The sequence below is a fragment of the Pieris rapae genome, chromosome Z (assembly GCF_905147795.1).
Source record: "Pieris rapae chromosome Z, ilPieRapa1.1, whole genome shotgun sequence".
NCBI lineage: Eukaryota > Metazoa > Arthropoda > Insecta > Lepidoptera > Pieridae > Pieris > Pieris rapae.
The window spans coordinates 704,318-719,166 of record NC_059534.1 but is presented as its reverse complement, the minus strand read 5'-3'; the positions used below and the strand labels follow the sequence as shown (position 1 = coordinate 719,166).

The 14,849-nt window shown below is 39.9% G+C and overlaps 1 protein-coding gene across 6 annotated transcripts in view; it reads left to right on the top strand.

The window, feature by feature from the left end:
* LOC110993388 (talin-1) overlaps positions 1-14,849 on the top strand; it is a 61,831-nt gene that overhangs the window by 28,849 nt on the left and 18,133 nt on the right. For all 6 annotated transcript variants that reach the window (XM_022259641.2, XM_022259640.2, XM_022259645.2 and 3 more), the window contains 30 exons: positions 1,827-1,997; positions 2,614-2,815; positions 3,236-3,387; positions 3,613-3,732; positions 3,931-4,041; positions 4,236-4,325; positions 4,541-4,678; positions 5,335-5,453; positions 5,543-5,687; positions 5,768-5,964; positions 6,164-6,293; positions 6,398-6,522; positions 6,839-7,004; positions 7,415-7,507; positions 7,650-7,724; positions 7,861-8,023; positions 8,319-8,446; positions 8,862-8,993; positions 9,127-9,312; positions 9,570-9,724; positions 9,892-10,035; positions 10,135-10,268; positions 10,532-10,644; positions 11,108-11,266; positions 11,352-11,512; positions 13,193-13,295; positions 13,616-13,746; positions 13,958-14,090; positions 14,309-14,432; positions 14,527-14,691. In XM_022259641.2, coding sequence (XP_022115333.2) covers positions 1,827-1,997; positions 2,614-2,815; positions 3,236-3,387; positions 3,613-3,732; positions 3,931-4,041; positions 4,236-4,325; positions 4,541-4,678; positions 5,335-5,453; positions 5,543-5,687; positions 5,768-5,964; positions 6,164-6,293; positions 6,398-6,522; positions 6,839-7,004; positions 7,415-7,507; positions 7,650-7,724; positions 7,861-8,023; positions 8,319-8,446; positions 8,862-8,993; positions 9,127-9,312; positions 9,570-9,724; positions 9,892-10,035; positions 10,135-10,268; positions 10,532-10,644; positions 11,108-11,266; positions 11,352-11,512; positions 13,193-13,295; positions 13,616-13,746; positions 13,958-14,090; positions 14,309-14,432; positions 14,527-14,691 — 4,165 coding nt within the window. The remainder of the gene's footprint in view (positions 1-1,826; positions 1,998-2,613; positions 2,816-3,235; positions 3,388-3,612; positions 3,733-3,930; positions 4,042-4,235; positions 4,326-4,540; positions 4,679-5,334; positions 5,454-5,542; positions 5,688-5,767; positions 5,965-6,163; positions 6,294-6,397; positions 6,523-6,838; positions 7,005-7,414; positions 7,508-7,649; positions 7,725-7,860; positions 8,024-8,318; positions 8,447-8,861; positions 8,994-9,126; positions 9,313-9,569; positions 9,725-9,891; positions 10,036-10,134; positions 10,269-10,531; positions 10,645-11,107; positions 11,267-11,351; positions 11,513-13,192; positions 13,296-13,615; positions 13,747-13,957; positions 14,091-14,308; positions 14,433-14,526; positions 14,692-14,849) is intronic.

Below are 14,849 nucleotides of genomic sequence, written 5' to 3'. Positions count from 1 at the left end.
AATTTGTATACAGCGAGTATTATATTTGGTAATTAAAAGTTCCTTTTTAATAAGTTTTCATAGGCAGCTCTCTATTTTGTTTAGTTGTAAACACAGCTTACAAATATACCTTAAAATTTTGTGTATTTGAGGGTTTAATTAATTTAAATGTTTCCATTTTTACGATAGAATATCGCTTCGCTGCGAAGTGAAATATAGTAAAGTAGTACATCGACATACGAGTGAACTCGTTTCTTTGTTTTTCGAATAAGAAAATGATTTCACATTTTAATGCACTAGACACCATCTTCTTCGGACCCATGGTTATAAAATAAATGTGATGTTTTGTAAATGTACAAATACTTATGAAAAATACTTCGTAAAAAGCAGACTGGGGTCTGAGGTGGGAGAAACTGTTACTACAATAACAGTTTCTCCCATCTCAGTGTGCCATTCTTCCAAATCTTGCTCTTATCTCAAAGCAAAATATCCCCCAAACCACTCGTATATCGAGGTACCACTTTATTAAATATTTATAGAAAATCGTGTGTTATGAACACAAATATGTGTTTAGGAGAAAAACATTCGTTTACAAATAGTAAAAATGTATACAAATAGTGTTTTTGTACATATTTTTGTTAATACATTTGCTTTATTATAAACATTGATTTTTTATTTACGACTAACTGTGAATGACAACAAAGTGAATGTAGTGACAAGAATAATAACTAACCATCCCTGTAGTGTATTTATTTAACTTAATTTAATTTAAAAAATCATAACAGTCAATCAAAAGTGTAATTTTGTTCGAGACAGTTTATGATTGAAATTTTTGTAATTATGAATTTAACACGCAAATAATAATTTAAATGGCGACGCCATATTCAAGTAGCCAAGATAAATAAAACAGAAAAAATAACCTGGTTAATATCATTATATAAAAAAAGTATTAAGGCTAGACAGCCAGGTGTATGCAGCATGCTAAAGCGAAGGTAAAAAGATAGAAGAAAACAACGAATAAATCATGTGAGAGAAAGATTGGTTATCGTGAACTGTGCGCTGCGCGCTGTGAGTCTGCCTGTTGGCTCCGCCCATCGCGCCCCTTTCGTCACTACTTTTTTTCTCTCAAGAGATGAACCTCAGATCAATTGTAGATTTGGTAACTTAAGGTTTCACACTCAAACTCAAAATAACTATTCATATTATAGGTAACCAAGTACACTCATAAACGTCTTCCTTCAATAGAATTAGAATTTCATGATTCGTCACGTATTAGACGGAAATTTATTTGTCTATAGAAATGCATTTTGACCTGTTTCTGGGTCAGAAGGATCTATATAAATATATGTTGATAAGTGCAAAACTCGCAGGCTAGACCAATACCAGATTTATTTATTCCTAGAACTTCTGAGGAAAGTTTTTCTGGAGATAATAATTTACGTAATAACCTCAAAATCTGTTTTTATTTGGGAAAAGCGAACTCTATGAGATGGCAAAGCAATGTTCTATATGTTACTAAACAGCAGGGCTAAGGAAAATCTTATAAGGGCGACGCAATGTTCCCGGAACCAGTTGTAAATAGAATGGGTGCCATATTTAACTCGTATATAATAATAATAGAGTTACTTTAATTCCATACCATAAAAATTAAAAATCAAATGTCTGTTACTTTTTTTATTATACTCTTAGTCTACGTTAGTTATTGCTATTTCATAATTTTCGTGTAAAGCTAACATTCTGGCAACGCTGATCAGGGTGCCAACACGTTAAGCATTATTTTGATACATTTTTAAAGATTATGAATACTTTGACATAGCCACCATTGTTATACGATTTGAACTTTTTAGGACATACTACTGTCCCTTGCGAAGGCCGTAGCGAATACAACAGCCGCCTTAGTACTAAAAGCAAAGAACGTGGCTGCACAATGCAGGGATGAACAGCCTCTTCAGAATACGATCATCGCGGCCGCTACTCACTGCGCCTTGGCGACCAGTCAACTCGTCGCCTGCGCCAAGGTAAGTTTTTAGGACCACCTACACTTCCTTCTTCTCTATCTTCTAGTCTACATGCTGTCTCCAGTGTGACTTATTGTCTGTTCACTTCTCTGTCCATTATTCAGTACTGGAAGAAAGACAGCCAAGGTTGCCATTAAAATTTATTTAAAGTAAAACACTTGAAATCTAAGAAAACTGCTGAGGATGGTGCTGCCTCCAACCAAAAGGAAAATCTTCGACCAGTGCCTGGCGATCTGATCCTCGTTAGCTCGTCTCAGGCAGAGATTTGTTTCATCTCTTTTAAATTTTGTTTATGAAACATAAACAGTAAAAACAACACATTTCAATGATTTGTTTTTTTTTATTGAACAAAAAATTGCTCATCTGGTATTAAGTGATACCTTGCCCATGGACAATCCCACTTATTTCTTCTTTTCTCTTTCTTTACTCACTTTGGATAAGATCGAGTTTAGGCGCGAATTATTACTGAAAGTCCAACACGTTTTTAACACAATGGAGTCACAATTTCGTTGTTTCTGAATATCCTAATTTATCTGGATGAGAAATAAAGCGATGATGCATTTTTTATTTTTCTATTTCGAACTGTCTAACTAAAACCATATATTTTCCAAATTAGGTTGTCGCTCCGACCCTCCACAATCCAGCCTGCAGAGAACAGCTGACGAGTGCAGCCCGACTGGTTGCACAAGCAGTCGAGCGATTGGTCGGAGCCTGCCAACACGCGCCGGAAAGTGCCGGCCCGGGAGTGGAGCACCTGACTTTCGCAGCCCAGAGGGTCACGGATGAGCTTGAACGACTGTTGGCGCATTGTGATCTTGGTAAGAGCTTTTTAAAGCTTTCATGATTACATTTTTAATTAGCTGGTGCGTCTTACAAAATTGTTTATTTTTTTAGTATGCTATAGGCTCTGTGTGAGTTGTATAAAATGTTAGAGAAATTCGTATGCAACATTGTTTTGAAATGGTTTTCAAGCAAAAAATCGATCATTATAAATATATAGACTGTTTTTGGTCGAATAAGTGTAAATGTCCGGCTCGAAGGATCATTTCTAAATTAAGTATGATAAAAATAATACGTCACAGATGCGACGCCATCTTGCTTCAAGTATTTAGAATTTTTAAATCCCTAACAGAATTGGCAATTTGTTGATCGAGCCTATCTATAGTCCCGTAGGCTCGTTTGAAACGGCTTTAATCTTGCCACGTACCAGTATTGAACTGAATAAATATTTAAAACAGATCGCCGTGGTCAAGCAACAGTTATTGAGCAGTCCGTGGAAAGTGTTCTAACAGCGAGCGAAAGGCTTGGGTCAGCCGGTGAACCGGCCGAGATGCTGCGAAGAGCTAGAGTGTTGGGACAGGCTACAGCTAGACTTATCGCTGATATTAAGGTAAGAGATAGAAATGGAAAGGGATATGATAGAAAATAGAGGGAGAGTGAAAGTTTGTATATATATGGGAATAGTTGGAGTTACTCCCCGAGAGTATAGCCGTCAGTATTGATTGATGATTTATGAAGGTTTGAGTAAATATGAATTAAGAAAAGAAAGATAGAAAGTGACTTCAGTATGCGAAATTTGTGGACCCACAAATAGCTTACATCGTGACATTTTCAGACCGAAGCGGAGAAACAGCCTTCGGAGAGTCAAGGCAAGCTGTTGGCTGCCGCTAAGCTTTTGGCAGACGCCACCGCAAGGATGGTGGAAGCCGCCAGGCAATGCGCTTCAGAGCCGCAGGTGGGACTCCAGGATATTATTTTAGATTTTTTTAATATGTGTTCATCATTTATATGCTAAATCAAAGCTATTTCTCAACTTCTAAACGTTGGCGCTACCTTCCTTATGATCTTCCAAGGTCACTTTTGTTTTACTATGGTCATTCCAGTTTTACCAGCGTTATACAGGATGTAAATTAAAAATGTATTTTTGATACAGGATCGTGACAAGCAAGAGGCTCTACTCCGCGCAGCTGAAGAGTTGAGGTTCATAACGGCTGATTATGCGCAGGGGCAGGACATAGTCAGCTCACAAGTGGCGAGATTATATGTGAGTTCCCTGGAATGTTTAGTCTCGTTTTCCTTAAAAATTGCTTGTGTACCTCCCTCAAAAGCCTGCAACTCACCCCCTTAAATGGTTGTCCTCTATGCTCGTTCTTTTCTTTTATAGAACAGGGGGCAAACGGGCAGGAGGCTCACCTGATGTTAAGTGATATTGTTCGTTAATAATAATAAAAATTTCAGGAAAGCGCCAGACAAGCCGCTTCCAGCGCCAATCAGCTGATCGCATCGGCCCATAACGCGACGCAATACAACACTAACAAGTATTCACAGGTGAGATTCGGATCCAAAGATACGAGAGTTTTAAAATCCATAGACAATCCATAGATCCAAAGACACAATGGATTCGTTTAACATGAATCTTGCAATGGCCGTATGTCGTATCCAAAGTCGGCTACGCACTTGCGAGCCTACTGGAAGTGTGTCTATGCATAGTAAAAATAATGTTTTTAAATAAATAAGTTTTAAATATTTTAATTTCCTTTTAGGAGGCTCTTCTCTCGGAATGCTCCATCCTCAGTTCGCATATTCCAAGATTGTCGGAAGCTGGGAGCGTCTTCAGCGCCAGACCCCACAACCCAGCAGCCCATTTGGACTTGGTCACGGCGTCGGAGACTTTCTTACAGGTGAGAAGAGATTAATTTATTTTATGCAACAGCTTCCTTCATATTTAATATAAAGGTAACAAAAAGTTATCGACCAACTGCAGTCTGATGATAGGCCAGGTCGTGGGTAAACCTCGGAAAATAAATAAAATAAATGTCATGTATTTTGGTAGTTATTGCCATTGAAAAGTAAATTAAATGTTTTTTTTAAACCCGCTAGATACCGCCGCCTATGGACACTCATATTGTCAGAAGGCTCGCAAGTGCATTGCCGGCCTATAAGGAAATGGTACACTCTTTTCACAGAGGACCTTAAGTCTTACCTGGCCGGTTTACCTGACGGTTTTATGGGACGCCCTGTATGTATGTATGTATGTATGTGGGGGACTCCGTTTCCGCAATTAGACTCTTAATTGGTCCGTTTTGCGTGAAGTCCTGGCTAACTAAGCCAGCCCAACTCCTTCCAAAAGCACAGAAGTTTCCTGGGCACTTCGCAGGCTTCTCGGAGCGACCTCATTGTTCCGAGGATATCTTTACGTTGTTTAGCCACAGCCTCGCATTCCAGGACTACGTGGGTGACTGTTTCCTCTGCGCTGAGACAGCCTCTGCACATGGGGCTATCTGTCACGCCTAGGAGGGACGCCCTGTATAATTGTAATGAATATTTGTTTGTTCAGCCAAGTGGTCACGTGGCCCAAGCATCCCGGGCCGTGCTGCCCACAGTGAGCGAGCCGGCCGCTAACAAGCAGTTGGCTGACACCACCAACCAATTCACGGCCAGCTGTGCGGACCTTAGGTATTTATTTAAATAACATTAAAAATTGCCAGCGCGGTTTAGAAGAAATTTGTGGATAAACAGACATTTGAATACTTGTTACGCTTCAGGTCAGCCGTGAGTCGGGCCCGTGCCTCGTGCCGCGGGCTTGAGCTAGATGCCGCAGCTGAGATTTTGAGAGATCTCAAGGATGAGTTGGACGAGATGGAGAGGGCCTGTGCCGCATTCCAGCTCGCCCCCTTGCCCCAGCAGACTGTAAGTATCCCACCATTTTTTGTGTTACTGATTTTTTTTATGTTAATATTGCGAAGACCGAACCAGTATCTGGGTTTTAGGTGGAATGGGCGTACTCCAATCTGCAATCCTCCGGTCGCTCAGCGGCATCAGCTAGCGCGGCTCTAAGCGCCGGAGCCAAGCGCCAAGACTCCGCTGGCTGCGGCAGGGCTGCGTTGGACCTGGCCTCGTCTCTGAGGCACTTCGCGCCGCCCCTTAGAGCTGCAATTGCCCACGCGCATAAGGATCAACAACCCAGGTAATGTTAACACTTCTTGTGTTTAAAATTTTTACCTATTGTTATATTTTTAGGCTTGGTGAACGCGTTGCCGGCCTTTTAAGAACGCTCTTTTCTTAAAGGACTCATATTTCTATACAAAAAGATTGTCGGTTACGAATCATGGGAAATTTTATGATAACTGCTGGAGTTGAGAAGTATTAAGAATTTTTTTTTTCAGAGTTCTAGCGTCCGGTCGTCAAGTTGTGACTTCTTCTCTTACTCTTGTCGAAAATGTGAAACGCTTCTTGAACAGCTCCGAAGAAGTGGATTGCGCTAATGTCGTCAATATGGCGAAGAATGTCTCCCAGGTATCAATAATATTTTAACCGTTTCTATTTTCGTAAATAAACTTTAACGTTAAAAGTTAACTTTCCTAATTATGCTTCAATTTTAACTGAACTGTATTTTACAGAGCGTCGAACTGACTCTAGAGTCTGTACCGGCTCATGCAGAACTGGACTCGGCCATGGAGGACATCAATCAGACGCTGCATATCCTTGACATGGACGACCTGCCTAGGACGGACAAGAGCTACAGGTATGTTGGGGCATGGGACAGATCATTGACGATGAATGACAGGCTACCAGAGCTTCCTTTGTATTTCTCGAGCACATTAGAGCAAAATATTGACTTGGGTGAACTTTTCTGATGCAAATATAATTTATTGGCCGATTATTTTATCATTACTTTAATAATTTGATACCAAATGATAGAAATAGATATAGAAAACTATCTTTTAACTAACTAAATGTAAATCCAAGATGGCCGCCAACAAAATTTAAATAAAAAAATTGATATAATTGAATACATTTGGCAATACTAGTATATAATTTAAAATAATTTTCTTGAACAGCGAACTTCAAACAGAGTTGAACGCGGCGGCAGTGGGCCTCAGTACTGCATCATCGGATGTGGTCTCCTCCGTGGAACAGGGCACGCTGAGCGCCAGCGGAAGACATTTCGGGGATGCCTTTAATCGCCTCATGGGAGTGTCTCTGGAGTTGGCTGGCCAGACAGAGGTAGGTGACTTTGGGATGATGTAGAAATATTTTATCAGGATGGCAAAACCATGCAATTTCATACACTATAGATTATAACTTGTCAGTTACAACAGTGATATGTTTTCGTATTTTGATAGGCAGATTTTGGGTGTATCAGTCACATATGTACAATTATTTTTTATATGTAAACGCAATTTTGTGAATTATGTCTGATCATCAGTAAGAATGGTTAGGGTATATAAAAAAAATGAGGGTATATACTACATTTATATTCTTGTTTTTTGTATAGAACTAAAGGGCTTTTTTGTTTAACTTCTCTCATAAATTTTCAAATAATTTTTGGTACATTTTCAATTTCGATTAATATGTTTTTGTAAAGATAATGATTGTTTATTTAATTAAAATGTAACTACCCTCATGTTTACTAGGCTCGGGAATCTCGCACTGAAATGATTCGTTCAATGAAGACGGTGACTGTGAACTCTTCGAAGCTCCTCGGCACTGCGAAGTCTGTCAGTCAGGTGAGTGACTTCGGATCTCATGAATTTTTATTTTTACTAATTATAAAAGTTTTATTACCTATCGGGTATTATATTTTTTTAACTCTATTTAAGGAAAAATCGTTGCCTACCCACATTTCTACAAAAATATTTATTGTTTTAGGACCTCACTCGTCCAAACGCAAAGAACCAGTTGGCTGCTGCCGCTCGTGCTGTTACAGAGAGCATCAATAATTTGGTAAGTTTTTTTTCTTGGTCGAGTTAAAGTTACTTGAACCTTCAAAACAAGTTTATAACGAAGTTTGCTTTTTTTTCTTACAAAATTATTATTATTTTATAACGAAGTGATCATTTTTTATTTTAATCCCATCCAGGTGGACGTGTGCACGGAAGCTGCCCCTGGTCAGAAGGAGTGTTCGGCTGCGATTAGAAGCATCCAAAGCACCAGGACCCTGCTGTCGCAGCCTTCGCAGCCGATCAACGACATGGGCTACTTTGCCTGCTTGGACGCGGTGGTCGAACAGAGCAAGGCGTTGAGTGAGTATGCTTCAGCAGCCTGCTGGATCGAGTAGATGGTGATGAATGGATGATGATGGAGACTGGTTTTAAATGATTTTTATTTGTATTTCGGGCAGGACAACGGACGTTTTAGGAAATTGTCTATGAACAGTGAAAAAGTATTTTAGTGTGTTTGAGTATGTGTAATATGTCAGGGTGAGTCTGTGTATGCGTTTTAATTATTATTTAAATAATACTAAGCAGGCCTCGTATTACTTTTTTGTGCCAAAAACATTGTAAAATCCGTTGGAATGAGGTGCATCTGTGATTCTAGGTGAAGGCATGTCGGGGATGGCGAGCTCCATCAAAAAAAGCGACACGACACAGTTCTCTCGAAGCGTATCTGCTGCCGGTTTAGCCGTTCAGACGTTGGTCGAATGTACCGCTCAGTCTGCGTATTTGGTGAGTGGGTTTTTATTTAAAAAAATGTATTAAGTAATTAATTACACACATACACACATGTACAGGCAGTCACCAATAGTAAATAAGCTTGAATGATTCCTTGAAATATTTATTCAAAAACACACACTTATAATTTTGTACAGAAATTATTATACATATTTTTTTTACCAAGGACCCCTTATATATCCTCCAATTGGCTCCATCAGTCTCTATCTTGAGCATTGTTCTCCTAATTCCTCCACCGACTTTAAGCTCCAAGCAAGAGGGCGACCATATTACAGTCTTCGTTGAAGAAGGCCTTTTCTCCAACTAATTATTCTGTAAAACTAACGAAAGAAAGTTCAAGCCCAGACTCCTGTACGCCAAATGTGTGGATGTGCCACAAACTGGCTTTTAATCTGATTGTGTTACTCAGACCGCGGTGTCCGATGAGACGTCGGTGGCCGGCCGCGCTGGTCTGGTGGATCAGGCGCAGTTCGCTCGGGCGGCCGCTGCCATCGAACGGGCGTGTGCCACCCTCAGCGATCCGAGGACTGATCAGCATCAGGTATGTACTTCATCTTTGAGTAAGGTCTCCCTGGTTTTCTTTTACCCAAGACGAAAGTTCTTTTTCTGGTCGCTGGGCCCACATATCACACTACCAGTTCAAGTTGGATATTTGAAGAACAATCCAATTGCAGGTTCTATCAGCTGCCACGGTGATAGCAAAGCACACTAGCGCCCTCTGCAATGCGTGTCGTGTGGCTTCCGGCCGTTCTGCCGAACCGCAGAGCAAGAGGCACTTTGTCCAAGCGGCCAAGGACGTTGCCAATTGTACTGCGGCACTCGTGAAGGAAATCAAGGCTTTGGATTTGGATTATAGCGAGGTATATATTTTCATTCATTTCATTTCTGGTTTGTATGTCTTTGTATCTTTCTTTGGATTTACAGTTTCGCAAATCGTATGCTTGACAATGTGAGATGAGAAGGTGAACCTGGATAACGCTTGCAAAAGTCTTTTAGTCAAAAAGAAAAGGCACGGAATTTTAGCTGTTATCTGCAATATCTAGATTAATCTAGGTTCATCAGGGAGGGTTCAAGGTTTTCGGGTTTCCTAGATGGTTATAGACGTTATAATTTTTAGGCGAATCGTGAAAGATGCGCCCAAGCGACGGCTCCGTTGCAAGAGGCCGTGCGCAGCCTCTGTCAGTTTGCGGACAGTCCGGAGTTCGCAGCCGTTCCAGCCAGGATCTCGCCTCAGGCCAGACTTAGCCAGGAGGCCATTTTGGATTGTGGCAGGTAAAATTGTTTCTGTATTTGGTGACACAATTGCACGATCCAGTTAAGCAGATTAATTAGATTTCAGCATTTAATATCAATATTGTGATTGTGATTTTTGGAAACAAGTTTCACAATTATTCTTAATAATAAAGTTAAACAGCTGTTATAAGTAGCTCTACTTCCAGGAGTATAATATCTGGATCCTGCTCGATGCTGGAAGCAGCCAGAGTGCTGGTGCTGGCACCCTCGGACCGACCCCAATGGCAGGCCTTGGCCACTCACAGCAAAACTGTCTCGGACAGCATTAAACTTTTGGTCACTAATATACGGTATGTTAACTGTTAAATTTTAGTTCTACCCTCATTATTTGTTAATTTTAATTGCGATAACTTAGGACAAGACAAGCAATTAAAAAATGTTTTTTTTAGTGAAAAGGCACCTGGACAACGTGAATGCGCACGCGCATTGGATACGCTGAACTCACAACAGCGGGAGTTGGACCAGGTTGCGATACAGGCTGTTGGACAAGAGTTGAGGGCCAGGCAGGCTAATACTCTGCAAGGTAAGACTCTACGGTCTACTGAATTTGAGCCTACTGCTATTTCACTAGGATTATGGTAGATTACAGTAGGAGTTCGTGACTTGAACTTTGGACACTTGTTCGTATGTCATACTTCCTTTTTCAGCAACTGAGCGACGAACTCCTGAGCTATCTCATTTGCCCCCTGTTCTTTCAGTATGTTATCTATAAGATGTTCCGGCAACGCACTCTCATTTAAAGAGTCGATGGTAACACTTAATCAAAAACGATTATTAATAATTTAGGCTACTGCGAACAAGTGGAGAACAGTGCAGCGGAGATGCTGGAGAAGTTGGAGCCGGTGAGGGTCGCAGCCACTTCTGAAGCGGAGAATTTGGGGCACAGCGTCTTGCAAATGGTGGGTACATTCAAATTAGATTTTTTAAACGGCGCCAGTCTAGCTTCCCTTTTTCTCGCTCTCTTTCTCCTCAAATTATCACCATTCGTATGAAGAAGATGAAGATGCTTTCCCACTCTGATTTGTCTATCATTAAAAACAATAAGTTTTCCGAGATAATTACATACTAGGATTAAACGAAAAAAATAATAGGCGAGAGTAATGAAGATCATCAAGATATCTTCTATTATGAAGGAGAGACAAAAAGTAAATTGGATGGTATATACAAGGGCATATCAGATAGAAAATCCATTTTTAATTAACAAATTACATACAAAAACATAGTTATGGGTGATTTCAATGGAATATGATGTGGCCGTCCTGGTGATAAGAATTTAAATGAAATTCCACCCGTACCATCTTTACCATCTTTTAATTTGTATCAGTTTCAAGAGACACTTTTACATGAATATTTGTTTCGCAGGTATCATACGCCGAACCTTTAGTCTCCGCTGCTAGCGGTGCCGCGTCGAATCTCACTGAATCGGCCTCACAATCCGGACTCTTACAACACACCAGGACTGTGTTGGAGACTCTATCTCTGCTCGTTCACGCTGCTAAGCAGAGTGGAGGGAATCCTAGGGTGAGTTAATTTTAATATGGGGTAGAATATATGACTATATGACTATATAAAAGTTTAGTAGTTTACATAGATGATATTGTTGTAGGCGATATCGGCTCATAGCGAAGTCGAAGCGCAATGCTCGCTCGCCCGGGCTGCTCTCAACGAGTTGAGTGGGCAAGTGAGGGAGTTGAGCACCCAAAGAGGTGCTGTTGGACCTCTTTTGGACTCTGTCGCACGGGCAGTGGCTAGACTCACTGAGCATAGGTGAGTACTCAGCAATCGGCAATCGTATATTTTATCTCACATATTCCAGCCTTCGACGTCTCGATGTCTCGACCAAAAATAACTTTCTATAAATAAATAAACAGATGCTGGGTTAAGGACATTGATTTAATGAATCAGTTTCAGTGATGAGGAGAAGAATTTCGTATTAATACGATTAAAAAAGGCTATGACAAATAGGCAGAAAAGTTTATCTATTATATAAAATTCTCGTGTCACGGTAATTAAACTTCTCGGAAATGGCTAGACCGATTTTCGTGAAATTTGCAATGCATATCAGTTGGTTCTGCGAATTTGACAACAACACAACAGTCATTCCCTTAATTTTTTTTTATATCTTTTACACAATTTATTTTATCATGATACAGCATACAATACATACGACCCTTAATTTTCACTCCTCTACTATCAACCCCTGTTTTTTATTGGTTACATTAAGACTTATGACTTGGAAACGTTTACATGGAGAAAAATTCACAGGGGTAGCATATCAAAATGTTTCTTGTTAGTATGAACTAAAAAGGTGGCTAAGTAAATCGCATTATGGAGTAACGAAGTTCGCGGATGAAACTAGTTTACCCGTAGAATAACCTAAATTTGAAAAAGTCTGGTCCCTAAAGTATCGTAAACGGCTAGCCTGGTTACCCATTTGTGTGATACTCACGTCCAATCCTAAACCTCACACCTTAAGAATAATTTTATTTTTTTGAAAATCATATCCTTGAATTCCTACATAACTTTTCCTTTCTTGGCGAATCTTAGAGTTTTCGCTGTGTGGCTATGGAATTCTCTTCCTACCCCTATTTGCTTAGCTCTATCTTCCTTCTCGTATCCCTAACTTTCGTGCTAACTGATGGAATTTTTCTAAATTAACATGATTTAATTGGCGTTCCGCCAAATTGCAGTCACTGTATATTGATCTGAAGTTGGCGAACGTCTGAGAGTGTTCAGTGTATACTATATTAGCCAGTGCTTAGTTAAATCACACGAAAGGTAATGTTTTAACAGCCTGATTTATTTAAAGATATTCTCATAGTTATTTTCTTTATGTTCTTAATATGTTTGAAGAAATATACATGTGAATGATTTAAATTTAATCAGCAGCGCTAAACAGGAACAACTTCCTGTAATCAAAACAGTCGCTGCAAACCGTCTCTAATTATAGGAGACAGTGTTAAATTCATAAATATAAATAAAGTAGGATAAATATTAATAATTAAGAATGTAAGGTCCGTTCTGGGGGGGTTATGAAGCCGCTATAATATCGAAATTCTACAGCGGCTACAAAAAAAACTAAATATGAGCGGTGCCCATTGGTTGACACGAAATGCTCCATAAATAATTGGGAAACAACTAAAAAATAGAAAAGAAGACTTCAGGAACACGGTTCAAAATCAGAAAAATTCAAAATCCATCTCTCACTAACCTAGGAGTTGGCACCACTCATTTTTCTAACAGAATAAACACTACTTATCTATGGTGCCTTATTTATTTGGTTGTAGATTAATTTAAATATAAAGCATTGTTAAGCAACGTTTTTTGTAACATCATCTTCGGAAAGATAGCGTCTGTTAATAATATTATTGTAATGAAAGGTGACGCTTCTGAGGACAGAAAAGTTTTCACATAAATTTCTGTTTTTATATAAGTAAAATATTTCAGAATGTCCCTCATTGGTAGCTATGACGAGACCGAATCATTCGTGGATTACCAAACAAGAATGGTTGCTGCCGCTAAGGACATTTCCAGACTGGCTTCCGATATGGTAAGGGTCTAAAGACAGGGTCTTAAATAATTCAGCAGAATTTGTGATATCAACTGTATTATTGTATGTGGGACATTGGTGTGGAAAGACTGGAGCTTTTTTCTCCGTCATCTGTCAATACTAGTGATTAATTTAAGATATAATCATACTGTCACTAATAAATTATCTCAATGTAGACTGATGTAATTGCTGACTGAATGAAAGTCTCCTATCCTAGAACATCAATAACACTTTAGCTGTCACCAAGAGCTGTCTAACTTCTATATCAAGTTTGACATTGACAGCGCTCGAGTCGAGATGAAATATCTTTTTTCTTTCAGACGGCCAAGGCTGCCACTGAACCGGCGCGTCTAGTCGAACTCGGGAATGAGATGTGTCAGAAGTATGAGAAGTTAGCGTCTGACAGTGTCGGGGCGTCGGCGACCACGCCCAACGCGGACGTGGCCAATCGGTGAGTGAGATTCATTAAGAACTTCAAAACCCTAGTCTTTTTTTACATATTTTTTTTAAATCTTTATATATACTAAATCTGAATATACTACTTTCCCTGCAAATAATGTGTCATTTGAAAATTCCCAAATGAATCGCTCCGTCACTCTTCTTAATCGCCAAGTTTTTTATTTACAAAGAAATCGTAAGGAACTGTAATACATATATTTTAGTATTCGCGTGTGTGCCGTGGAAGTTGGTGAAGGTGTCTCCGAACTGGTGAGGGCTGGTGGCCATTGTCGTCTCGCCGCCATTTCCCAAAACCAACGGTCCGTTGCTGATAACGCTAGGAAGTTGAATGAGAAGGTGAGACTTGATATCTTCTTAAATAGGGAAAGAATGCTAAAAACTATATGGAATACAAATTTACAGCCTAATCAATACCTTATTCTCTGGTCGCTAACATTTGAAGTTCATAGATACAATTCCTTCTCTAAATAAGTATTTAGATAATTGTTCAGCAATTATTTAGTTGAGTCGCCATGCCCATTCCTGTTAGAAGTCTTAAAGCCTCTTGATAATAGGTGGTCTCCCTGTTGAGCGCCCTTCAAGCGGGTTCCCGCGGCACTCAGGCCTGCATCGACGCCGCGGCCACCATAGCCACCATCATTGGGGATTTAGACACCACCATTTTGTTTGCAAGCGCTGGTGAGTGTTTACACAATAATTATTTTAAAAATCAGTGACGGTACAGATATCTGTTTCTGTTTCATAATCAATTGTCAATCTTCTACTTTGTCAGGCACACTTCAGTCAGAGAAGGAAGGCGATACATTCTCAAACCATCGTGAGAATATCCTGAAGACCGCAAAGACTCTGGTAGAAGATACCAAGAGCCTGGTGGGTGGGGCTGGTGGAACTCAGGAGCAGTTGGCTTCAGCCGCCCAGAGCGCTGTTGGAACTATCAGTAAGTTATTGACAGGTCGAAAACACACGTGCGTGTAAATGACTTAATTATTCATAAAATACTGTTTCATATCTTAATGTCACTCAAATGTCATTGCTTGTGGCGGCGTCCATGCGTCGGGTTGTCTCTCTCCCTAAAATATGGCGAGGGGGCCAATG